Here is a 27,276-nt window from a genome sequence, read left to right on the forward strand (position 1 = left end):
TGAACGATGTATTTTCAAGCTTTTTCCATATATAAGGTGCACCTTTAATGAATGAAAAATGTTTAATATATAAATATATAAAACAGGGCGGCCCGGTGGTCGAGGTGTCAGCACACTGGCTTCACAGTGCAGGGGTCGTGAGTTCAAGACAGGCCTCCCTGTGTTGAGTTTGCATGTTCTCCCTGGGCCCGCGTGGGTTTTCTCCGGTTCCTCCGATTGAACTCTACAAATTGCCCCCGGTGTGAGTGTGAGCACGGATGGTTGTTTGTCTCTCTGTGCCCTGCGATTGGCTGGCAACCAATTCAGGGTGTCCCCCGCTTTGTGCCCGAAGACGGCTGGGATAGGCTCCAGCACCCTCTGCGGCCCGAATGAGGAATAAGCGGTATGGAAAATGGATGGATGGAAATATATCAAACTTTACCAAATATAAGGCACGCTACACCATGAGGCGCTTCAATAGAGGCTGGGGTTAGGCACTACTTCTACTGGGGGAAACTCAGTCATAGCTGCTGACAGGAGTTGCGAGATCTGTTGCGGCTCAATATTACTTCACACATAAGGCGCACCTGCGTATAAGGCGCAGAGGGTTTGGGTGCGCCTTGTACGTGGGAACATATGGTACACTTTACTGAAAAAAAACCCGCAATGTACAGCGTATTAAAAATTATAAATAAAACTTGGAGCATTGTACTGTACACAATCCACTACAGTCCGGTGACGAACGCTTCACCTCACGAACTTTTCGCCTCACGAACATTAAATTCGCGAGCATATAGTCTCGGTTGACAAACTAGTTTTCGGCGAATGAACCAAACCACATGGTCGAACAGCGCCTCGTTGGCTGGCCGACTAGTTCTCGGCACCCCCTTTCTTTGATTGCGGATGTGGTTTGTTATCGAGTGTACTTTTGCTATTCAACATTTAGCTTGTAGTTGACATGCACATTCCACCATGATGTCCCTGATCCACTGGTGGAAAGACGCTTTGATCCTCTCCTCTTTCATCTAGAACTGTTTCATGTCATCACAAAGAGGGTACAGCAAGTCCTGAAGAATGAATGTCTCTCTGTGTCTTTGTTTTGTCATATTGTCTCTATGCTGTCATATTATTTGTTATTTAGTTTTTTTTTGTTCTTTTGACTTCAAGACGGCGCCGCGAGAGTGGCTGCCTTTCCAGCAGCTCATGTATTTTTGTTTTTCTACTTTCATTCCTTTCATCACTTTGCTGCTGTGAAATGTAAATTTCTCCACTGTGAGACTAATAAAGGCATATCCAATATATATATATTCTTCTGTAAAGGAAGAAAAAGACCCCAACGCAGGCTAGTGTTAAGCCTAAGAAGACATGAAAGAAAATTATGATCGAGCAGAAGAAGGAGATCATTGAAAAACATGAAGGAGGTTTGTGTCCCAGTAACAGTATGCTAAGTCTACCATTGCTACCATCCTTAAGAACAAGGAAGCTATTAAGCGTGCGTGTGTGGCTAAGGGTGTTTCTGTGTTGTCTAAGCAACGGTCTCAGGCAATAGAAGAGATTGAAAAACTTCTGTTGATTTGGATCAGAATCAGAATAATCTTTATTGCCAAGTATGTAGCACACACAAGGAATTTGTGGAACACGCTGCACTAGTAATTCATTGATTCGTGAAAAGCAGCTAGCAGAGGACAGTGTGAGTGAGGGTATTATTGCCGAGAAAGCTTGGATATTATCAAGAGGTGACTACATCGACCATCACAAATAAAAAACTTTTTTTTTATTACACAGTACAGTTTATTTCTTAATGTAGCCACAAGGGGGCACAAGCCAGTGTCTTATTGTGCCGGTCCCAAGCCCGGATAAATACAGAGGGTTGTGTCAGAAAGGGCACCCAACGTAAAAAAAATTGCCAAAATAAATATGCGAATCAAACCTCTGAATCCCATACCGGATCGGTCGAGGCCCGGGTTAACAACGGCCGCCATTGGTACTGTTGAAAATGGACTACTGTTGGTCGAAGAAGGAGAGGAGGGAGAGGGAGGTGTGCCCGGAGGGAAAGAGAGAAATGAAACGCCAGGAGTATAGGACTAAGAGTAGGAACTTTGACTGTAGGAACAATGACAGGTAAAGGTAGAGAGCTGGTTGACATGATGCAGAGAAGGAAGGTAGACATACTGTGTGTCCAGGAGACCAGGTGGAAAGGGAGCACGGCTAGAAGCAGAGAAGAGGAGGTTTATGGATGTGGTCAAAGAGGACATGAAGGTAGCTGGTGTGCGAGAAGAGGATGCACAAAACCGGGATAGATGGAGGACATTGATTCGCTGTGGCGACCCCTGTGGGGAAAAGCCGAAAGGAAAAGAAGAAGAAGAGTTTGGTTGAGTTAGAAGTACAAAAGGAAGGTGTGACATGAGCTCAACTTCTATTTTGAGTAAGTTTGGATTTGCCTTTATTTGTCTCACAGTGGAGAAATTTACATTTCACAGCAGCTTAGTGAAGTTTAGGATATTCTTCAGTTACTTGCACCCAAGCAGTCATTTAATTTGAAAAAGATTGTTACTATCTTCATTCGCTTACACTCAAGCACTCCTTTAAAGGACAACCGACGTCTCCGGACAAGTTGTGTCCATAATTTGTAAAATGGCTTCAAATGACTTCTACTGAGCGTATTTGACAAAGATTCCACCGCATATAGCTATATTTTACGTTTTAAGACTCGCGCTGAATATCCCGGAAGTCTTGTTTTTGAGTTGGTGACGAGTCCTCACCCTACGTCACTGAAGGAACGCCCCTGACCGAAAAAAGGACACATTGTAGCAGTCCTTCCATCACGTCAATGAATTTTGCTGTACTTGTTTGGTCTGAAAACTTTGTGTTGCACCAAAACGAGGCAGAAGAGGGCGACAAAGCTCCGTGTCTCGATGAAAAGGTTTCTTCAGCCGTCATCTGTACTTTTTTGAAGGTGTCGGACGTTTTGCTTCTTATCCAAGATGCTTCTTCAGCGAACTAAAGTCTTACTGGTAGTATCGGCCCTATATATATATCCCTAATGTCCAGACATGGCGGCGCCAGACACTGCGCCAGACACTGCTACGGTCCCTACTCTCAGGTTGGGGGGAGCAGAGGACCACTCCCTGTGGCCCCACTGATTGTTCCTACATTCCTGACTAACGACTGGCCCATTTCCCCCACTCCCTCCGTTATCGCCTCATCAGCATTACTAATGTTTCCTAACCTATGTTGCCTAAGCAGGCTATTGTATGAACGATCCAAATTGAACCTCACCCCACCAAACCGGTTTAATGAAGGATTTAGTTGTTTTATGAAAATCGCTTCTTTTACTCCCCTTTCAAAGCATCTATGTTCTTTCGCTAAGATTTTAACCTCATTGTCGTCAAATGAGTGGTTGCTAGCTTTTAGGTGCATATGTACTGCCGATTGAGGCCCACTGGTATTATCCCTGCGAATTAATCAGCCTGTGGAAACGGGCTGATTAATTCCTTACACGGAGCTTTGTCGCCATTTTCTGCCTCTTTTTTAGTGCTACATTCCCCCCCCCCCCTATTGCCTCAAAATGGCACGGAAGGACTTCTTTAATCGATTGCAAACATGTATGTTTTCCTCTTCAAAACTATTTGAATCACATTCATAAGTGGATGAGTAACAAGAAAGCATCTTCTCCCAATCTGAAGCCATTGTTTTTATTCTCCAGCAAGGCAAGACGTCTTGGGGTGATGTCACGAACTGGGGGCGGGACTTTCTGAAAATGCTCAATTCTCCGAATCTGAAGCCATTGTTTTTATTCTCCAGCAAGGCAAGACGTCTTGGGGTGACGCCATGAACAAGGGGACGGGACCTTCTGAAACTGGCCACTTCCGGGATCATTTTTTTGCAGATTTTGGACACTTGAAGTCATTTTTATTGGTGTTTTGCATTTGACTAAAGATATCATACTATTTTTTCATACTGCGTGTTTTGGGTATTTTAGATGCTATAAAACGTTTTTCTGATGTCAGTTAGGAAACAAAAAAGTGATGTCGGTTGTCCTTTAAAATCACATGCATGCTCAGAAAGCAAGTGAGCTGACGCCAGCTGTAGCAGCATGTGTAGTGTCTCACTGCCAAGTGGACTGTGTTGGTGTTGGGTCGCTTAAAGCAGACCTGGTCTGACTGAAGAGAGGAGGTGGTTCCTATTTTTACCCTTATGCAACACCCTCATATCACAACAGCTGTCCCCACATCTCCTGTCTGTCCGGGGTAGGGAATAGCCTATCCACGCTCTTACTCTTTCCAGTCCTGCCCGCTCTCTCTGCGCTCCGTCTCATCGTTCGCTCCCAACTTTAACTCGTTTTGAATCGGACCTCCGGAGGAAAAACGGATTTGTGGAATAACTTCACTAACAGGTAACCTATTCTTTTAAAACAGTTCTCCAGAAAAAAAAAATGGTGAATGGTGAAAATTCTATTTTTAGAACACTGGTCAGCTTCTATGGCATTTCATTCTGAAAGAAGCATTTAACACCAGCACCCGCTTCCCTCTTGTATGTTAAAGTACAAGACCATATACATTGACGTTGGTCTCTCTGTTACTCAGAGACTCTTAAGGTTTTGTAGTTAATGGAGATTAGATTGGGAAATACTGTCATGGCTTGTGTCAATGAGAGAAATTTGTCCAGATGTTTCAATTAGGATTTTATTAGATGATATACTGCATTTTTTTGATTCTTCAGGAAATTACTGGACCTAAAGAAATTCATTTAATGCTCTTGTCTAACATGCTGGCTCAATTACATATTTTCTTTTCTCTCAGTGTTTTCTCTCTATGTTGGGGACCGATCTGTTCAATGTGCTATTTTATTTTTTCTGTCAGAAACATTTTCGTCTTAATGTTGGAGTGTGCTATAACATGACCAATTTATTTATGGTATATTTAATGTTAATCACGACTCTCTATTTTTTCTCTACTTTATTGCTCTCTGTAGTTATGAGTCACATTTTTATTTGTCATAGATGCTTGTTACTACGATACAAGTTTAGCTCATAATACCAGAGACAAATTCCTTGTGTTTTACATACGGTTCTTGGCCAACGATAATCATTTGGAATCTGATTATTCATAGATTTAATTATGATTTATATCGAATCAGGATTTTTGAGAATAATATTGATTTTCTACTAAATACATTTTTCTCGATAGATTCCATCTTACACATGCTCTTGCTTTTATTATGTCATTTTATTTCTTCGCACTGATTCAAGCTTCATCTGGGTACGGTCAATCATTAGAAGCCGATATTTCTGGTTCACTACCAATAGACATTTAGCTTGTCAACATTGAGTCAACATGAAGCAGCTGCTTGTACCTTATTGTGTGACGTATCAGCCCCCTGCCCATTCGTAGCAAGTGGACCACAGTTGTCGAATTTGGTCAGGTGGGATTTGAATCTCCATCCATCTTTCTTCTAGACCACTGTGAATTTGTTTTCGGCCTGTGAATGAATTTAAAAGTAAAAAGCAGATGACAGAGAGGTGAGGTAGTCAAGTGATTAGCACATTGACTTCTCAGTACTGAGGTCATGGGTTCAATCCCCGCTCTGGCCACGCTTTGTGCAGTTTGCATGTTCTTCCCGACCAGCGTGTGTTTCTCTGGGACCTTCGGTTTCCTCCCACATTCCAAAAACATGCATGGCGGGCTGATTTAAAGGACAACCGACGCCACTTTTTTGTTTCCTAACTGACATCAGAAAACGTTTTATAGCCTCTAAAATACCCAAAACACGCAGGATGATATTTTTAGTCAAATGCAAAACAGCAATACAAATGACTTAAAGTGTCTACAAAGTACTTCAAATTTAACCCGGAAGTGGCCAGTTTCAGAAGGTCGCGTCCCCTTGTTCGTGGTGTCACGCCAAGACGTCTTGCCTTGCTAGTGAATCAAAACAATGGCTTCAGATTCGGAGAAGATGCTTTCTTGTTACTCATTCAGGTATGAATATGATTCAAATACAGTAAAGTTTCGTTATATCGATATCGGTTACATCGATAGTACTGCTTATTACGATACTATTTCTATGAACGCAAGGAGAAAATTTACATGCCGCAGGATCGGATATATCGATAGTCCGGTTATATCGATATTTTTCCGACTCCCGAGACTATCGATATAACGAGACTTTACTGTAGTTCCGAAGAGGAAAGCATACATGTTTGCAATCGATTACATAATTTATTCAGTGTAATTTTGAGGCATCTGGAGAGAAATGTAGCACCCAAAAAAGTCAGAAGATGGCGACAAAGCTCAGTGGAAATGGGCTCATTTGTCTCCTGGGAATTTTTTTTCAGCGAATATCAAATAGTTGTTCGGTGCAACACACAACGATTCACCATCGCGTTATTTATGTGTTTTCCTTCTAATTTCGCCATCAACACCGATCAACACGAAGTTTTCAGACCAAACAAAGTACCGCAAAATGCATTGACGTGATGAAATGACTGCTACAGTGTGTCCTTTCTCGGTCAGGGGCGTTCCTTCCGTGACGTGACGTCAGGAATCGTCACCAACTCAAAAACAAGACTTCCGGAATATTCAGCGCAAGTCTTAAACCGTAAAATATAGCTCTTTGCGGTGAAATCTTTGTAAAATACGCTCAGTAGAAGTCATTTGAAGCGATTTTACAAATTATGGACACAACTTGTCCGGAGGCGTCGGTTGTCCTTTAACTCATATAAGGTGCATTGGCATATAAGGTGCAGAATCATCCTTTGAAGAAAATAGACTTTTGGGTGCGCCTTATACACTGCAAAATACGCAACATTAGAAAGGCATCTGTGTAAGTCGTACAGGACTTTTTTTTGCCAAGAATAAAATCTCTACACATTATGCAGGGTTACCTGCTTCTTTTAATTCTTTCATTTTCCTGACCCCACAGCCCATGACAGCGGATCAGCCAACATGGCATTCTCATCTCGTTTTTCCTTCTGGGAGCAAAAGGGAAGTCTCACTTGGCAACCTAACCTCGCATGATGTTTTGTATTAACACACCTCCTGTGGCCTTTTATGTGTCAGATAATTTGAGGTTTGTATAATATATGCAGAATTTATTACTGTATTTGTAGTTGACTGTGTTTAAGTCATGGACTAATAACTAAGGGTGATTCCGGTTGTCTTAGTTTTACTGAGAAACACAATGAAAACAGCCATCCGATTGTGTGATGCGTGTTTTGTGCTTTGCATGGATTGGTCGACTACACCAGTGAGAAAAGATTGAAATGCTCTCATTTGTACTCATTTATTTAGGTCAAAGAGGAGAACAACCCAGAAAGCAAAAATGTGAGTGACTTAATATGATAGGAACAACATAACAATCCAGCTGTATGGGGTATTCTTACATTTTCGATTGATCACTAGAAAATAACAAGAAAAAAAATAATATCACATTCTTAAGCAAAATAAAATGAAAACTTGATATTAAAAATGTGTACATATGCATTGTAAATTGAATCTTAAATTCTGCATGCTAAAAGGGTGATACTTGAGCTTCCTTCTTTAATCTCCCCTTTTTCTGCTCTGTGAGTAGTCAGATAGTGATGGGATGTCCAACCGGGCCAGGTCTGTCTCTGCTCTCGACTCTAGAAGGGGATTATTCCGGGCCTTGAGCCCCCCAGCCCTTGCTTCTTCTGAAATGGTCGATCGAGTCAGGAGTTCTTCGCCACCAAAAGTCCGAACACCTGTTACAGTTCCAGAACGCTTCAAAAGCCCCGAGCTATCAACAGCATCATCATCATTAAAGATGGCGGAGCGACTCATGCGTCCCGAAGCAAGACATAATTCTCTGTGTCCACACCAAGTTAGGAATGATGAACCAGAACAAAACGGTGGTGTGGATGATAGCACACTCAATGGCATTGCCCACTGTAATATCCCACCACCTTGCATGAGCTTGCCAGACTCCGAAGATGATCAAGCTCTGATTAACAAGAAAGTAGTGAAGGTAGTACGCCGTGTTGTCAGGAAAGTCCTGCCCTCTGGGGTGGAGGAAACAACTGCACCAGCACCTGCGTTGGAAATTCCGGGAGTAGCTCGAAATTGTAGTGTTCCACCTTCAGTATCCAAGGGCCCTTTGATGTCTGTGTTCTCTTTTAAACATGAAACGATCAAAATGGAAGACAAAGATGCAATTTCTCGGGACTTGACCAACTTGATGGTGAGAGGTAGGACGAGGGAGCCTCGATCAAAGATACATAAGGATAACCATCAGGTACCAAAAGAATTGGAGAATGAAAACAAGGAATGCAAACAACCTGCGACCGAGGATGAGGCAAAAGAGGATACAAACTGCCCACGAGAGGGCAATCTAAATCCTCTAGTCCAAACTCCATTAGTTCCTGTGACTGAAACAGGCATGCAATCCGCTAAATCTGTTAAATCGTCACATTTTACCAAATCCTCCCATTCCAGACCGACATCCTTGCCACGGGTTGTTGGCTTTATCCCAGCGCCCAAGCCAGCATCTTTATGTCCGCCTCCAGGCTTTATACCTGTAACCAGCACAACACCATCTATAAAATCCATCCCGACCACTGCAGCAATTGCAGAAGTCCTCAAAATGACCTCGCTACAGCCCCGGTGTCATTCTATCTCAAACGGTCTGCCCCCTGGAGTGAATCTTCCTCATCAAATTGCCAGCTGTAGTCCACTGCCTCCTGCACCAGAGATCAGTCCTGCTCATCACCCAGCTCTCAGAAAGCAAGAGGTATTCTTTGTTTATGGTTATCTCCAAAATAGGAAATAAAATAGAAGTAGAACAATTTCATGACATTTGGGCTCAGACAACTGAACATTTTGCACCATTCTTTACACTTGGATGGACATCCTTTGCAGTCAATGATCTGTGCTCCAGGCGTCATGGATACCACCTCCTACGTGAAGATACTTTACCAGGCCTTAACAGCAGTCAGTCAGTCAGTCAGTCAGTTGTGACTTGTTTGAAGTATTTCGAAATGCAAATATCACCAGTACCTTTTGAAGGGCAATTGGGACTGGTGTGATAAGCATGCTTCTTTTTAAATTCAGCAGCAGCATTTCCAATGTATTGTGGTTATTGATTTCAGTGTACAGTACAGTGCATTTCATTGCAGTGTCCAACCTGGATGAAATATGACAATGAATGACCTTTTCTTGGTCTGACTGTTTGAGGTAGAGTTCAAAAACCATTATATAAATCAGGATACTGTACTGTATTGTATGGCAAATTTGTGATGGTCATTATCACCAATTTACTTTCAGATTCAATTGTGAGTACCTTTCCATTTGGTTTCAGCGATACAGATCCAATCCAGACAGTATTTGCAAATGCTTCTACTGTGTCTCATATAACGAAAAGAAACAATTGTGCATTTCAAATCATAGCTTCATAAAAAACACAAACCGTCAGTAATTTATTTTAAGCCTAAAAAGTATATGACGATCGGAGTCAGTCGCTGCTTGATCTGTGCTGTCAAGTGTAAAAAGTGATTTGTAATTAATTGATCCAATTAATCTATATTTTAATCACCTCTAAAAATGTACGAAAAAAAACCATTTTCATTTTCAATAACATACCTGACAAATCCGTGTTGTATACTTGTGGATAGTTGTTCCATGGATGCCTGCAAATTGGCAGGACACATTGTTAGTTATCAGCATTATATTATTATTTTATGCGTGCATCCGTGTGAAAGATGCACATAACTAATTGAACTAATTGACCCGGGAGGTTCAAAAACGGCGACTTCAGTGACTCCGTAAATGTCCCATTTCAGTGTTTGAAGTACAGTATATTGCAAAAACTGTTGGCTGTAATATTTCTAGTGTGTATTTATTGTATACACTGTACTCTATTGTTTCACCTGTGAAACACAGTATTGCAAAACTAACTAAAAAAGCATGTTAAACTCTGCTGGTTGCCATAGCCTTTAGTTGCCATGTCTAAAGATGATAACATCCTTTTATTTTGTGTCTGTAAATAATATCCAGACTGGGTTTAAGACGTGATTTTCACTTTTTTTTTTAAATTGCAATCTCTTCCAAGTTGACCTTAATTTTGCATTCTCTCCTCTTTCTATCTCTCAATCCATCCATCCATCCATCCATCCATCCATATCTCTAACTATCGTCTTTTTAATCCGCAATCTATCGCAAACACACACATGTACATACTCGTATATGACACACATTCCAATGTTCTCTCACTCTCCGTCTCTCTCTGTCTCTCTCTATATTGTAATGTCATGAGAGGCTAGCTCTCAGCGGGACAGGACAAAGAGCGCAATGGGCGACAGGTTTGAATGCAAACAAAGGTTTTAATAAAGGCTAGGTTCTTTTCCATGTGTTTCTATATATGTGTGTGTGTGTGTGTATATGTGTGTATATATATATATATATATATATATATATATATATATATATATATATATATATATATATATATGGATTTTTTTTTTTTTTTTTTTATATATACTGTAAAGTCTTGTTATATCGATATCGGTTATATCGATAGTACTGCTTATTACGATACTATTTCTATGCACGCACGGAGAAAATTACATGCAAACAGGGTCGGATATATCGATAGTCCGGTTATATCGATATTTTTTCCGACTCCCGAGAATATCGATATAACCAGACTTTACTGTATATATATATATATATATATATATATATATATATATATATATATATATATATATATATATATATATATATATATATATATACACACACACACACACACACACACACACACACACTGCTCTGTATTTTACAAAGTATGTATTTAGTGGTGTACACATATTCTAATGTTTTCTATATTCTGTGCTCATACATAAACGTTGACCTCTTCTTGCTGGCCAAAAGGGATCCGTGGAAGAGGACCCTATAGCCCTCCTTCAGGCGTCTCATGCTACTTCTAAGCAGTCAGAGGTCTGACCTGCATGATGCTTGAGTGTGTACTATATCGCCACACCCGTGCCATAATCACAAATCACTGTTCATTGCTGTGTTCTATTTGCCCGTTTTGCTTGCTGAGTGTAATATTTCTACGAATCACCTTTTTGTTATCAATAATCACACCTTATAGTAATTTAAAGGGGACATATGGAAAATAAAGTTGGTGTGCCAACTTAACCATCAAATGTGAAATGAACAACCATAGAAATGTTTTGTTGCAAGAAGATTCTGATGTGGCAGTCCTGTTACATAATATTTGACAGAAGACTGTCAGACATTGTGTTAACAGTAAAAATAAAGCTTCATAATAATAATGTCTCCTTTAAGGTACTTTTTAAAATTGTGTTTTTTTTTTTATTTGGCATAGTGACTTGCGTCTGGTGTGATTCTGAAGGAATATATTGCTCTAAGGAGTTTCAGTCCACTTTTATCCACTGCATGATCCACCTTTAGTTAGGACAGGTGTTGAACTCAAAGCAACAGCTGTTGCAACAAGGCACCAGGCTGATTTTAAATTATCTCGGCCCCTTTACGATGCCTTACTAATGTTTTGTCTCTTTGTAACCTAGGTTAAGACAGAGGAGCAGATAGCAGCAGAGCGGGCTTGGTATGGCTCTGAAAAAGTCTGGCTGGTCCATAAAGAGGGCTTCTCCCTGGGTGAGTTAACTTGTCTCTGCATCTACAGGTAATACACATGCATGTACAGTCAGGCGCACAGTGCTCTGTGTTTCAATCATTCCAAGATGATCCTGATTCTCATGACATTCACCTTCTGGCGGGTTACAGTGATGCAGGGTAGACACTGCACGTGGTCCCGTGGATTATAGTCATTTTGCACGACGTTAATTTGCCTTATTAAAAGCTTTTGAACACTTTAATCGCGATATGCAGAGGGACAGCAATGCAGTCTCACTGCAGAGCAAGCCAGCACAGTTAGGATAGTGATTGCCAGTGACGTGCGGTGAGGTTCATGGCTGGTGAGGCACTGACGTCATCACAGTCAGATTTACAAACATATGAACTCTACAGAGTAGTTTATTCACCATTTGATTGGCAACAGTTAACGTGTTTCAAAAGTGTCTCTATTTCTTTCAATTTAGATATGTAATCCTCCATTCTAAAAATAAGGCTAAGCAACACGAAAAAAATGACTGGAAGGTTGCACGTAACTTGCTAACTGTTTACTGTAGCTTGCTCTCACTAATTATATTATTCTGCAGCCAAGGAGGCGCAAGAAGAATCTGTAATCACCAGCACCCCCTGTCATGAGGCAGGAGAACTGTGTGCCTCACCTAATCATACAGTTTTGATAAAAAAATAAAATAGAATAAACACTGTAGTACAGTGTTTATAATGTAAAATGACTCTACATTATATACACCAGCTAAACTGTAGAAATTGAGTTCATAGCGATATGCGGTCTCACTGCAGAGCAAGCCAGCACAGTTAGCATAGTGATTGCGCAATCCATTGTGAGGCTCAGCCGGCTGCTGCCTCACCGCTCGTCTCTACTTGGTATCTGAACGGTAAATGTGAAAATCAGTGATTTTGAAAAAAAATCAAAAAATGGTGAAGTTAAATGGAAAAGAACTTTAAAGGACAAATCACTCAATAAATAGCACCGCTTCTCTAATCACGGACACGGGGCATTTATACGGTTCGCGATCACCTCGCCAATGCCGGATGATTGACTCAACTCGCCACCGTACCTGGACTCTTCCTTCGATGCGCGAGTGTATCCGGTCCGAGGTATTTTCCCTGCGTCCCGTAAATTTATGTCATCTTCCGGGATTGTGTCATTTTGCACCCCGTGTGCCATTTGCTTTTTGGCGTAGTAAGTGGGTCGGATCACCCCCTGCCTTCTTACTCGCTGTGGTTTCTTTTATTTACATCCTGCTTGGTTAGTACGTGTCTGCTTTGGGATCCCAAACATTCCACTACGTTCCGACGAGTCAGCTGCCGTCACTCTCGCTCGGAACGTGACAGCTTTGGATGACTCGGCTACAGGATGTTCTTTTCTTTTAAAATATCTATCCAATGACACTTGCTCTCACTCCCACAGCCACATCACTAGATTTCACAGCCTCCTTATTCTTTAATATCGTACTGATCGTAGATTTCGCCATGCTGTATTCCCTCGCCAGATCAGACAGTCGCACACCTCCTTCATATTTTGCGATTATTTTTTTCTTAAATGCAATAGTTGTACGCACTACTTTTCTTTTGTCACTTTAAGCAGCACTTAACTTACTTTCTTTGGAGGCATGATTAGGGGCTAAAACTCTTCGTACACTTATATTAAACGCTAGAGCGAAACGCAGCACGTCAGTTGGTCACGGAGAGAGCGATACACCCGTACGGCGCTCAGCACCCCACGTACGAACTCACGTGTCGTATTGGCGTTACGAAGCAATATAATAAGAATATCTCGAATATTTTGTTCGAACTCCGATTTGTTCGAACTATATATATATATATATATATATATATATATATATATATATATATACACACACACACACACACACGTGTTGTTAATTTTGCACATGCCCCACACAAATGCACTGTATGCTCGCTAATATGTGCTATTGCCACGCTTTTTGCAATTTTCCCAGCAACGTTGGTCAAGACAGATCCAGGTTCCATGCTAGAAGGCAAGGTGAAAATCAAACTAGAGCATGACGGGACAATACTGGATGTGGATGAGGATGACATTGAAAAGGTGAGTGAAGGAATTTTGGAGACCTCAATTGGTGGGGTTGAACGCCCATCCCAGCCTCATCTTTCAACAGTATTTCCCTGCTAAATCACAATTCTTTGTTTTTTTTTTTTAAACATTCTTTTTTTTTTGTGTGCAAACGAACAAATTCGGAAATGGCGCGCCACGTCATGCTTTTCAATTCCCTAATAAATTCATGCACACGCACACATACATATGCACACACGCACACACACACACACGTATGCACACACACTCGTGACATGCGGTGAGGTTCATGGCTGGTGAGGCACTGACGTAATCACAGTCATATTTACAAACATGAACTCTACAGAGTAGCTTATTCCCCATTTGATTGGCAACAGTTAACGTGTTTTGTTGAAAATGTCATGCCAGCATTCTTACAAACTGTAGCATAGAAAAAAAAAATTAAAAAAAAACATTATTATCGTGTTACCTTTACTTGTAAATGAAGTCCATGCGCCGCTCCTTCTGAAGAAAGGCATGGATAACTTCTTTGTAGAAACCTTCCTTATCTTTCTTCAGTTTTAAAAGTCCCTCTGTCTCAATGGAGATCACTGCCAGTGAAGAAAGTCGTCCTTGATCAGTCCTGTTCCGACTGTATGTTTTCAGTCTTTTGTGCTGAGAATGACCGCTCCACTGATGCTGTAGTAGCTGGAACAGTGAGCACGAGCTGGAGCAACTTTGTCGCTTCAAGAATAGTTTCAATGAGATCCTTCTCGGCCAAAAAGCTGAGAAGCTGTCCAGGAGATTTACATTCATCCCTCACCGTTGGTGAGCTATACCAACACCGGACTGGTGTTGGATTGGATTGGATTGGATTTGCCTTTATTAGTCTCACAGTGGAGAAATTTACATTTCACAGCAGCAAAGTGATGAAAGGAATGAAAGTAGAAAAACAAAATACATGAGCTGCTGGAAAGGCAGCCACTCTCGGGGCTTCCTTCCTTTAATTACTATCTCCTGCTTCGATTGAAAGTCCAGTTTAGAAAATGCTTTCAATTTAGATATGTAATCCTCCATTCTGAAAATAAGGCCAAGCAACACGAAAAAAAATGACTAGATGGTTGCACTTAAAGGACAACAGACGTCTCCGGAAAAGTTGTGTCCATAATTTGTAAAATGGCTTCAAATGACTTCTACTGAGCGTATTTTACAAAGATTCCACCGCATATAGCTATACATTTTAAGACTCGCGCTGAATATTCCGGAAGTCTTGTTTTTGAGTTGGTGACGAGTCCTCGCCCTACGTCACTGAAGGAACGCCCCTGACCGAAAAAAGGACACATTGTAGCAGTCCTTCCATCACGGCATTTTGCTGTACTTGTTTGGTCTGAAAACGTCGTGTTGCACCAAAAAGAGGCAGAAGAGGGCGACAAAGCTCCATGTAAGGAATTCATCAGCCTGTGGAAACGGTATGATTAATTCCTAACACGGAGCTTGGTCGCCATTTTCTGCCTCTTTTTTGGTGATACATTTCCCTCCAATCATCTTTTCCGTTCGGCTTTTCTCTTCAAGGGGTCGCCACAGCGAATCAGTGTCCTCGATCTTCAGAGGTTTGATTCGCATGTTTGTTTTGGCCAAGCTTATACATTTCCCTCCAATGTTGCCTCAAAATGGCACGGAATAAATTCTTTAATTGATTGCAAACATGTATGCTTTCCTCTTCAGAACTATTTGAATCATATTCATAACTGGATGCATACAAGAAAGCATATTCTCCGAGTCTGAAGCCATTGTTTTGATTCTCCAGCAATGCAAGACGTCTTGGCGTGATGTCCCGAACTGGGGGCGGGACTTTCTGAAAATGCTCAATTTTTTTGCAGATTTTGGACACTTTAAGTCATTTTTATTGGTGTTTTGCATTTGAATGAAAATATCATACTGCGTGTTTTGGGTATTTTAGATGCTATAAAACGTTTTTCTTATTGATGTCAGTTAGGAAACAAAAAAGTGACGTCGGTTGTCCTTTAATCGCGATATGCAGAGGGACAGCAATGCGGTCTCACTGCAGAGCAAGCCAGCACAGTTCGCATAGTCATTGCGCAATCCATGGTGAGGCTCAGCCGGCTGCTGCCTCATTGCTCATCTCTACTTAGTATTCGAACGGTAAATGTGAAAATTCATCGATTTTGAAAAAAAAAAAAAAAATTGTGAAGTTAAATGGACAAGAACTTTAAAGTACAAATCACTCAATAAATATAACTGTTTAATTTATTTTTTCATTTGATATTTCCGTGATGACCGGTGAGGCACGCCTTCACCTGCCTCTCCTGACGGCACGTCACTGACACGCACGCACACATACTCGCTAAATAGAAAGCAATGATCAAGGCAAGCATTTGAATTTGAATAGACTGATCCAACAGTAACCCACGTGATTCGACAGGAGGGGGGGGGGGGCTGCTGGGCGATGCTGAGTAGATGCACAGCCAATCCACATGGCTGTAAATCATGGTGTCATTGGTCGACATCACCGCTGGGAACCAATCAAGCTACAGCTATGTACAAAACCTCGGAGTCATTTAGCATTTTTTTCTGAACATTTTTATAACTGGAAAAAAAATCTGCCATGGACTGAAACTGCGATAAGTGAACCGCAAAGTCGCAGGGATCACTGTACTACATATATCATGTCTACTTTATAATTTTAAATATCACATCACAGTAAGATGGATCACATATGGTGTTGTCTATCTATTGTTCTGTTACTTACCAGACTATATCATAAATCCATTTTAACCTTGATTCAAATCTCCATATTGTGTTTTCCAAACTCATAATTTGTCAAGTAATTATGTTAATTAGGACACAAAATAATGCTGAAATAATTTTTGAACTTCTGCTGCGCACATAAAGTTTCCAAATTTCAATTTTAAAAACACTGGAGCATGTTACTTGTCATAACTTCAAAAGTCGTGTGAAACAAAAAATCTTACTTCTCTTCACTTCTATAACATGTACACTTCTTAATTTATAATGTTTTGTAGCGTGCTGCTGCACATTTTTGGATGGATTGAAATATGTATTTATTTATTTTTCAACATGCTTCTTTCAGGCCAACCCTCCATCATACGATCGGTCAGAGGATCTGGCTTCGTTGCTCTATATTAATGAATCCAGCGTGATGCATTGCTTGCGGCAGCGTTATGGAGGAAACCTGATCCACTCCTATGCCGGACCCAACATGGTGGTCATAAACCCTGTCAGCTCAGCGTCTATGTATTCAGAAAAGGTAACTGTTAGCGAGTCTGTCTTTGATGGCAATCATGGACTGCTGTAGGTAGTGATGTGCTCGACAGTGCTGAGGCGTGTCTCGAGGAAAAAAATAAACAAATAAAATATATACCGTATTTATTCGAGTATAACGCGAACATTTTTCTACCTAAAAGACAAAAGAACGTTTGCATTTAAAATTCTTTAAAATGCTCACCATTCCTCCATCATGGCCTGAGGTCCTTGGGGTGTCCAGGAATGACCAGTCAGGTGGCAGCAATTCAACTAAAGCATTCTCACTAGTAGTAGCCCAAGTCTCCGTTCGACACAAGTCGTTTTAAAGGGAAACAAATCCTCAAGATATGTCACTTATTCGACAATGACTGGGCGTTTAACAAAGCAATCGTTGTGGGAGCAACGACGGGGGGTGCGTCGTCTGATCGGGGAAATTCTAAAGAGGCACGTAAGGTAGAAATGCCTTGGCGCGGCAGGTGTGCCAACGACTGTCGTCAAGTACGAGGCAACGGGGTCCAGGGCACGCCGCGATTGAGTAATTTGGTAATGAGCAGAGGTCAATGTTTCCCAGATCACGTTTGACCTCGACGTTTGTCGCGGCGGCGCTTCCGTGAAAAGGGCACGTGAACGCGAAGGAGATTCGCCGGAATGTTTGCCAAGAGCGGCGGCAACGCATTCTCACCACCGCCTAGTCAAAAAGTGGTCGAATCTTCGATTTGTTGTTGAAGCAACAACAGAGATTGGCCATCATGAACCAATCGGGACTCAGTTGTGAAAACAACAAGCATTGTTAATAGTAATAGTATCGAGGCGAAATAGCAGGAGCGTCTACATTCATTTCACCAAGTTTTAACAGGATTGCATTTTTTTTCGTGAGATTAATGCAGGGCCGCATCACACTTGGTAGTTTAAATTGCTCTGTTTTGATTCTCGAAAAAGTGCTTGCTATATTAAAGGAGCCGTGTGTGAAAGTTATTTTTTCACTTTGATTGATGGACAGTTGTGCAGTGTCAATAATAGCTCCAAGTGAAAAAAATGTTATTTAAAATTGAAAATCAAAATTGGTACAGTAAAGTCTCGTTATATCGATATTCAAGGGAGTCCGAAAAAATATCGATATAACCGGGACTATCGATATATCCGACCCTGTTTGCATGTAATTTTCTCCGTGTGTGCATAGAAATAGTATCGATATAACCGGGACTATCGATATATCAGATATCGATATAACGAGACTTTACTGTATTTCAGTACATTTTTATATTTAGCTCAAAGAAAACTGATCCTGAGAGCATTACAATGGAAACAATAGGAAAAAAAGAAATGAAAGGAAATTTAGAATGGATACAATTTAAAATTTAGAAATATTTTAATGTAAAATATCACACACTGATACCATGTCCTTTTTCACGTATCTATTAGGTGATGCATATGTTTAAAGGGTGTCGGCGTGAAGACTCTGCTCCCCATATCTACTCTGTGGCACAGTCGGCCTACCGTAATCTTCTAACCACAAGGCAGGACCAGTCGATTGTACTATTAGGAAAGTCCGGCAGTGGCAAAACCACCAACTGCCAGCACCTTGTCCAATATTTGGTCTCTATTGCTGGCAGCACGGGCAAAATCTACTCAGGTAAGCATGCGTTATCCTTTTTCCTTCAAGGAGAAGGTGTGGGATATCAACCCAATTGTATTGTTTCTTTTTAAACAATATGTACTGTGTGCCCAAACATGATATACTGCTTCATATTGCTTTTTTTGAACATGAATTAAGGAACAAAATGAGCAACTGTGAGAAACATAGAACATGGAAAAGAACAGTGGTGTCAAACCGGCACCCAAAGAGTTTCGTTCGATCAAGCACTCAGGATAAAAGTGAAAAAAATCTGCCAACTTATGGTTTGTGTAAAACTCCGGTTTCGCCGTAATAAGTATGGGTTTTAAACGTCCCATTCCGGGTTACGGTTTATTAATGAAAATTACGATTTCCAATGAAAACATTCAAAATCACCAAGTATCGTATCTAAATTTAGAACAGGTGATCAGCTCAGTGCCAGCGGTTAGCTTCCTTTTCCATGAATTGCGCACGCGTCGGGTCATTCCTGGAATCGAGTGTCAAGAGTTAGCATCGTTTTTATCATTGTCATGTCGTGGTATCTGCCGGAGAAAAAGCAACAAAAAGTGTGAAAACTACTGTGATTTTGTGAGGAATACTCCTAAGCATTTCCAGGGGTTATAGATACGTAATATACGGTCAAGAAAAGGTGAAAATGAGCTGAGTTTGTAATTTGAGTTTCATGCCTGTCAAACTTAGCTAATAGCTGCCCGTATAAATGATTACAATTCCCATATAAAAGTTGTAGTACGCCGTACATTATTTGAAATGATAAAAAAAAACGTATGCAATATGGGAAAAACGTATAAATTGACTGATCAAGAGTTTGTTGTGAGCTATTTTTGTCAACCAATAAGAATGAAGGTTAGATGTGCATATTTGAAGTTACTAACAATGTCTTACAATTCATTGCACTTGTAGATTAATTATTAAATGTTTGGTTGATTGTAAAATATTTGTTTTGATTTCTTAAAATAGTAGCAAACATGATATTTTCATGATTGACACGTTGAAATATAGGTATTTTTTTCACAAGTATATCTTTGACATCGATCAACATTTAGATGGTGTATTTAGCCTCATTTTAAGTACATAGCCGCGGCCCCTGGACCCCAGCATATTACTAGGCTTTTCTGGTTTCAAAAGTTGGCAGGTATGTATGCCACGGAATGAATATTTTTAATAATGTGCAATTTGTGGCGTATCCACTCGGGCAGTGATTTTCAACCACTGTGCCGCGGCACACTTGTGTACCATGCGAGGTCGTCAGGTGTGCCGTGACAAACTATCCAATGTCACTTTTTTAACATTTAAAATTTTATAAAACATTTCCGAAACATTTTCTGCAAATATTATGTCATCGTCCGGTGTCCGTGCAGTAAAGACTGGGAGGGTACGTAGCTGATTGCCTCGTTCCTCTAAATGACCTAATGATGCACATGAGACGTCGCGGTGACAGTTATGGAGAAGTTTTTAAAAAGGGCAACTGCAAACTACGAATTTGGCTCTGTACAAGATTCTGACCTGGATTAAGGCGGCCCTTCTAAACATTATACAGTAAAGTCTCGTTATATCGATATTCTCGGGAGTTAGAAAAAATGTCGATATAACCGTACTGTCGATATATCCGTCCTGCGCCGAACTGCATTAACAAAAGCCGCCAAAAGAGGGCATCCAAGCGCCATATAAGAAACGGAGCTGGCCATGAGCTCGCCATTTTGTGCCTTTTTTTTTTGGGGTGATAGATGTTCCCCCAATGTTGCCTCAAAATGGCACATATAATTCTTTAATCGATTGCAAACATGTATGCTTTCCTCTTCAGAACTACAGTGTATTTGAATCATATTCATAACTGGATGTGTAACAAGAAAGCATATTATCCGAATCTGAAGCCATTGTTTGGATTCACAAGCAATGCAAGACGTCTTGGCGTGAAGTCATTTTTATTTGCATTTGAATAAAAAGTGACATCGGCTGTCCTTTAATACACAGTATGGAATGTTAATAATTTTCAAAATCATTGCGCTTCAGCAGACAAAACAAGAAACATTGTTGCAAAAAACGATTGCATTCATATACAGTACAGTGGGCATGTACATAACACAACAGGGAAACTGCAACGCTTACATCTTACTGTATTATGTATACAATTTAAAAAAGTCATCAATCTTCTTCTGCTTCACATTTTTACCTTTTAACACAAACACTTCAATCTTGTCTGCTACACACGAGCTAGCGTCTGAAAATGGAAATGGCTCTGCTACACGGGAGCTGGTCACGTAACAAACTCACGTGACCAAGTCACGTGACCAAGTCGACCAATGGTGAGGCCGATGGCGCGACCGATGGCGTGTATCGATATAAACATAGCAAAATGGCTGGCGGGAGATGAAAAAGAGCACCGTAGTAACCGGATTATTGTAAAAACCACGAATTGTACTAAACGGAACTAATTAGACATAAAAAGACTAGAAATGTGCACGGGAAATGAAAATAGTGTCGTAATAAGCAGTGTTATCAATATAAACGATATTGATATAACGAGACTTTACTGTATATACTGTCCATAATGTCATTTTATAACATTTTTGGTTCGTGGTGTGCCACAAAATATTTCCAATATAAAAAAAAAACGTGCCCTGACTCAACAAAGGTTGAAAACACTGCACGAAGGGACACCCACTTTTTATCCAAGTACAAACGCTCCCCACCTTACGAACGAGATATGTTACGAGCGGTTGTTGGTCAGTTTGTAAACTGCTTCAGTGCTATATTTTGTATGGAATGTATGTTGAAGTCAAACACTGAATGGGGAAATATAAAACACAGACGCTTTAACAAAGGTACAATAAATTCACACCTACTGTAGTACGACAACATATATCCTTGGGTCTTCAGTAAGCCATTACTGAAGCTGCTGGCATGTAATTACTGAATTAAGTGGCAGCAGCCATTACTTTTGTGATGCATCGCTTCCTCCTGTAGCGTCAACGAGGAAGAGGGATTTCCTTCCTGCCCACATACTCGACACAGCGACCTCGATTTCTCCCCGCCAACATACTCTGCGCAGCCAATCGTAAGCGAGCTCAGTGGATCAGGGCCTGAACTCATTGGCAACACTTCAGCACAGCCGGACGCTGATTGGTCAGCCTTGGTGTCCGTCGTGTAAACATCCAGCCTTTGAAACCTCTGTGTTTGTGTGAGTGCATGTGCATGAATTGAAGCACAGTACGCAGCCAATGGCAAGCGAGCTCGACCGGAAATAGGCCGGCAATACAAAATCTAACTGACAGCACCTCTGTCCGAACATTTTTCGACATACTGTACCCACAAGAATGTTTGTATGTACGCACTGTTATTTGTAACTCGAATGTTCGTAAGTGGGGGAGCGTCTGGATAAGACACTGAGACAGACCGAACACGGCTGATGGAATCAAGGACTGGTGAATACTCACCATACACACTATTTATCATTTGTAAGGTGTAGCCAAGGATTAAATTAACATTATACATGCACACGTGGAAATGGTTGATCTATTTATTTAACTACAGTAAAGTCTCGTTATATCGATATCGGATATATCGATAGTCCCGGTTATATCGATACTATTTCTATGCACGCGTGGAGAAAATTACATGCAAACAGGGTCGGATATATCGATAGTCCCGGTTATATCGATATTTTTTCGGACTCCCTTGAATATCGATATAACGAGACTTTACTGTATTTATTCATTTATGTATTTATTTATTATCCTGCTTCCTATTGTCCGGATCCAGGAGCAAACTTCAGCAATAGCTACTCTTAGGTCATAAGCAGGCAGTGTTTTGGCAAAGATTTCTGACCATTCGTCATCATCCAAGGTTCCCACTGAACTACACAAAATAATGAAACGGTGATTCTACATGAATGCAACTCGGGGGGGGGGGGGGGCAGTTTAATTGGTTCCCTGTGACATGTTTGGTTATTTCATTGTTCAGGGTGAGTTACGGTACTTCCAAATTGTAATGCATTTCACGTCCTTGCATTTGAAGATCACATTTTTTCTAAATTATCAGAAAAGTGTAAGTTAAAGTTAATTTAAATCGGAATCAGAAAGCCTTTAGTAGTCCCACAATGTGGAAATTTGCGGTCCACAGCAGCAATTTGAAAGGGGGCGGACGGGGAGGGGGTGGTGAAAAGATAAAAAAAGTATTTTAAGCATGATAGAAATGTCGGAGGACCGAGATATACTGTAACTGTGATTTTTCTTTTATAAAGAACTGTACATAGTGCAAGTAGAAAAAAAGCATATTTGATATATGTAACTGTATTGAGTCAACAGAAGGTGGCTGTGCTATTTACAGTCCAAGAGTCCAGTTTGTCTATTAATTAATTTATTTTAATTTACGTCTGATTATTAAGAAGCATGACAGCAGTCAGTAGGAAGGCGGTCCCGCTCCTTCTTGCAGCGCGGGTGTAACAGTCTCTGGCTGAAGGAGCTACCCAGTGCAGTCAGGCCGCTAGCCCGCTATTAGCTCTCCATGCTAGCAGCTGGTCTCGACTGTGAACAACGGCATCCAGTGTGCGAGCGGTTTCCCTGTTCACAGGAGCGGTGAAAAAATCACGGCGATGAGCGGAAGTGAGGATGCCCATCTCCTCACCGTCGGTTTCAAGAACGAAAATAAACAAAGCACGTACGGATAAATAAATAAATAAAATAACAGGATGGAAAGGGACTTTAAAAGGGGAAGAAGCTGCTGCAGAGGCAGTCGCACGGGGGGCGCCATCTTAAAATGACTATAAATCGAGGCTTTATAGCAGGGGTGTCAAAGTCATTTTTTGCCGCGGGCCACATTGTAGTTCTGGTTTCCTCTCGAGGGTCGTTATGCATTTGGGGAACCCATTAGAATGTTTAAATCCCTTCAAATATTACATATAGAGCACACAGCAAATTAATGAATAACTCGTTTTCAAATCTGAAGTCAAGAATAATGACTTTCATTGTGGTTGACATCCAAAAAGATGAAATTTTGGCTCAGATTTTAGCAATCATCATAGAATTTAATAAGTTTGATTTGCTTTCGCGGGCCGAAAAAAATGATGTGGCGGGCCGGATTTGGCCCGCGGGCCTTGACTTTGACACCTGTGCTTTATAGTGTTAAATGTAAAACTCAAAGACTGGGAGAGATTATTTATAAATGTCTTGGTAGCATAATGCTAATAATCCAAAAATATCAATTAAACACCTCAGAATTAAAGCCACAAGAAAAAAAAGTAACAGCTTGTAGGCCAAGAACCATGCCAACCTAAGATTTCGACAATACAGTAAAGTCTCGTTATATTGATATCGGATATATCGATAGTCCCGGTTATATCGATATTTTTCGGACTCCCTTGAATATCGATATAACGAGACTTTACTGTATTTGCATTGATTTATATTGTGTTTATGAAGTGATCACATGTATATGATACACATGTAATTATCGTTTCTTGTCACTTAGCGGAGAAGTGGCAAGCAGTCTACACAATCCTTGAGGCTTTCGGTAACACTCCCACCTCTTTGAACGCCAATGCCAGTCGCTTCTCGCATGTGGTGTCGCTTGATTTTGATCAAGCTGGACAAGTGGCATCTGCATCCATTCAGGTAACAAATCAAAATCAATCAATCAATCCCTGACGTACTGTAAATGAAATAAAAAAATGGACTGGTGTCATTGAACACATTTAATTGAAGAACTGTGGCTTCTGCTGTTCTTTTTAAATTCTGCTTAGACAATGCTGCTGGAGAAAATGAGGGTTAGCAGACGACCAGAGAATGAGTCAACCTTCAACGTTTTCTACTACATGATCTCTGGAGCTGACAGCACCCTGAGGTGAATATATCCATATCTCTGAAGCCAAAATAGATCCGATACGACCTTCGGACATTTACTGTATATGTGTCACAAACTTTTAGGTAATATTAGTCATCCGCTTAGCCGCACCTGCATTTTTTATTTCTTGTCGAAGATAATATTATTATTTATACTAGCGTTTCCCCGAAGCTGTGTGTTGTGATTACTGCAATACACAATATCATTTTGGATACCTACTACCGAGACAATTAACACACAGCAATATTGTTTTGTTCACGTTTGCAAGTCTTACTTTTGTTTTATTTTTACAGAACTGAACTACACTTTAGCCATCTGGCTGAGAACAGCACGTTTGGCATCATTCCACAGTCAAAGGTAATTCTATAAAGGTTCTGCAGACAACAAGTATCCAATTTTAAGGATCCATAACAATACCAGTTGAAAGGTCAAGAAACACCTTCAAATTCAAATAGAACGAAGCACATTTTGATCTGATTTTCTCCTATTCAGCCAGAGGATAAACAGCGAGCATCCCAGCAGTTTACTAAGCTGCAGGCAGCTATGAAGGTGTTGGGCATTTCTACTGAAGAGCAGAAGGCTCTCTGGCTTATCTTGGGAGCAATTTATCACCTCGGAGCTGCCGGAGCAACTAAAGGTAGGAACATCTTTTTGTGTCTCTAAGTCTGATCCCTTGTCTTGATTTGTTTTATTGATACGTGACACTTGGCATCGAGATCAAACTAGGTAAATATAGACCCTAGTGACATACTGTAGATGTGCCGTTATTAACCCAATCTTACTTGGGTAAGATGCTAACGCACCTGGTATTAGTTGACAGTATTGACCGAGAACACATTTGAATTCATTGTTTTGGTTGTTGCGACACTATTAGAGTGAAGTGGGCCTCTACACTCGATAGTCCGCTGCTCTCTGCTGTGCATGCGTCAGCGCAAACAAGTACGCATGGACGCCTTTTGGTTTCAACTAATCAGCGGCGACACAACCAACGTCATAGATCAAAGAAGCTTTGAACTACGACTTTTATTTTGTTTATTACTGTTAAATTCTATCTGTCTTTCTGCCTGCCTGTATGTCTGTCTCTCTGTCTGTCTGTCTCTCATTGTTGTTGTAAAAGGGCTGACAACACTGCATTTATAGTGAAAATGATGAAAACCCCTTGGCACTGGAGTGGACAAATGTTTGCACATCTTGTAGTGAATGAGTTAAAGTAATGTAAACAACAGCTGGATAAACTGTTAACCTTGACTTCGATAGGATTTCCGACATGATGACCTGCCAAGGAAAATTGTCATTAAAACGTGGCCCAAAAAAAAACGGGGTTGACACCTCAGCAAAGGGGAGTTTGAACTGATGTGACTTCTATATTTTTAAACATACTGAATAAAGCAATACTTTTTTCCCCCTCAAATTAGAATACTTACTCAAGATGGTACCAAGTGGTGTTTGTCTACTCTAAAAGCAAGATGAGGGGCTCTTGAGATTCTAGCACACTGATGCATATTTTTCTTGTGACTGAATTGATGAATACATCAATGACGTTGTCCTTCTAACCCTCTTTTTTTACCCGTATGTTTGCATGCTGCACCGTACCAAATGCAGATGGCGATGAAGGTAATTCGGGACAACCATGCCCACGCTTTGGTCTTTTTCACTCGTTCAACCGTTCTCTATCACATTTCTGTTCTTATTGTCTTCAACCTGACTTTTAGATATTTAACATTTGTATATGTATTGTTGTCCCTGTTTCTTTTGATCAATTGGCCTTTTTTTGCACCTTGTTTGCTTCTTCATGCTCGCCCCTTTATTATCCTTTTTTTTTCTTGGGTGAAACAGCAACTCTGACCTGGCACAATGATGTTTTTGTTTTTTAATTGTTGTTTTTCTCCTCGTGTGTGTCCAATAATATTGCCTTTGGTATAATTTTCCATTTTTCAATATTTCAGTTGAGCAGCTTGGATTGAAATATTTCCTCCTGGCTCATTCCGCAGACTGACTCTAAAAACCTGATAACTCTGTAACATAGGTATTTGATTTTAAGACTATACAGTATAGGTTCTTCAGAAAAAAATACGTGGTGTGAGTGTGAGCGCAAATGATTGTGCCTCTCTTTGTGCCATGCGATTGGATGGCAACTGGTTCAGGGTGTCACCGTCGTACTGCCCGAAGACAGCTGGGATAGGCTCCAGCGCCCCTCCACAACCTTTTTGAGTATTAAACAAATTGTAAAATGAATGTCCATTGAGCAATATTTGATTTACCGTATTTTCCGGTGTATAAGGCACACGCAAAAGCATTCATTTCCTTCAAAAGATGACCCTTGCCTTATACGCCGAGATGCGTTATATGTGAACTAATATTGAGGCACAACATGTCTCACAACTACTGTCAACAGCCACCGACTCCATTTCCATCTGTCGGAGTAGTTTGTGGTCCACGCTGGGATATATAAAATGTAATTACAGCCTCTACTGTTGCACCTTATAATGTGGTGTGCCTGATAAGGGTAACATCCGACTTATGAGTTCCGTTCCGACCAAACGGTCATAAGTCAAAATGGTCGTAAGTCGAAATCCATTAGAAATGTTGAATAGAGACTTGGAGACTAAATGACTGGGAAACTCCCCCCCCCTCTGGTGCCATCACACGGTCGATTGCTGTGCGAGAGTGAGATGCTGTCTGGCTGGCCAAAAATGTCGTACACGTAGCTTGCGCGTTGCGGTGCCAGGCGTCGAATTAAAATGTTAAAAAAAATAGGGTCTGAATGTCATGGTCGTAAGTCTGTATGGTCGTACGTCAAGCTGGTCGTAAATCCGATGTTACCTGTATATGGAAACGTTTTTAAACATGTCATTCATTGAAGGGTGCGCCTT

General features: G+C 40.8%; 1 protein-coding gene across 1 annotated transcript in view; it reads left to right on the forward strand.

Moving 5' to 3' along the window:
• The first annotated feature begins 4,224 nt into the window (after nucleotides 1-4,224).
• LOC148887972 (unconventional myosin-XVIIIa-like) overlaps nucleotides 4,225-27,276 on the forward strand; it is a 97,042-nt gene continuing 73,990 nt past the window's right edge. Inside the window, exons 1-13 of the mRNA XM_089014247.1 lie at nucleotides 4,225-4,375; nucleotides 6,901-6,960; nucleotides 7,267-7,301; nucleotides 7,549-8,724; nucleotides 10,866-10,931; nucleotides 11,528-11,615; nucleotides 13,574-13,680; nucleotides 16,757-16,933; nucleotides 18,352-18,562; nucleotides 24,032-24,174; nucleotides 24,303-24,403; nucleotides 24,697-24,760; nucleotides 24,896-25,040. Of these exons, the coding sequence (XP_088870373.1) occupies nucleotides 6,924-6,960; nucleotides 7,267-7,301; nucleotides 7,549-8,724; nucleotides 10,866-10,931; nucleotides 11,528-11,615; nucleotides 13,574-13,680; nucleotides 16,757-16,933; nucleotides 18,352-18,562; nucleotides 24,032-24,174; nucleotides 24,303-24,403; nucleotides 24,697-24,760; nucleotides 24,896-25,040 (2,350 nt within the window). The 5' untranslated portion in view covers nucleotides 4,225-4,375; nucleotides 6,901-6,923. The remainder of the gene's footprint in view (nucleotides 4,376-6,900; nucleotides 6,961-7,266; nucleotides 7,302-7,548; nucleotides 8,725-10,865; nucleotides 10,932-11,527; nucleotides 11,616-13,573; nucleotides 13,681-16,756; nucleotides 16,934-18,351; nucleotides 18,563-24,031; nucleotides 24,175-24,302; nucleotides 24,404-24,696; nucleotides 24,761-24,895; nucleotides 25,041-27,276) is intronic.

Source organism: Hippocampus bargibanti, linkage group LG14 (assembly GCF_051943395.1).
Source record: "Hippocampus bargibanti isolate YZ-2025 linkage group LG14, ASM5194339v1, whole genome shotgun sequence".
Lineage (NCBI taxonomy): Eukaryota > Metazoa > Chordata > Actinopteri > Syngnathiformes > Syngnathidae > Hippocampus > Hippocampus bargibanti.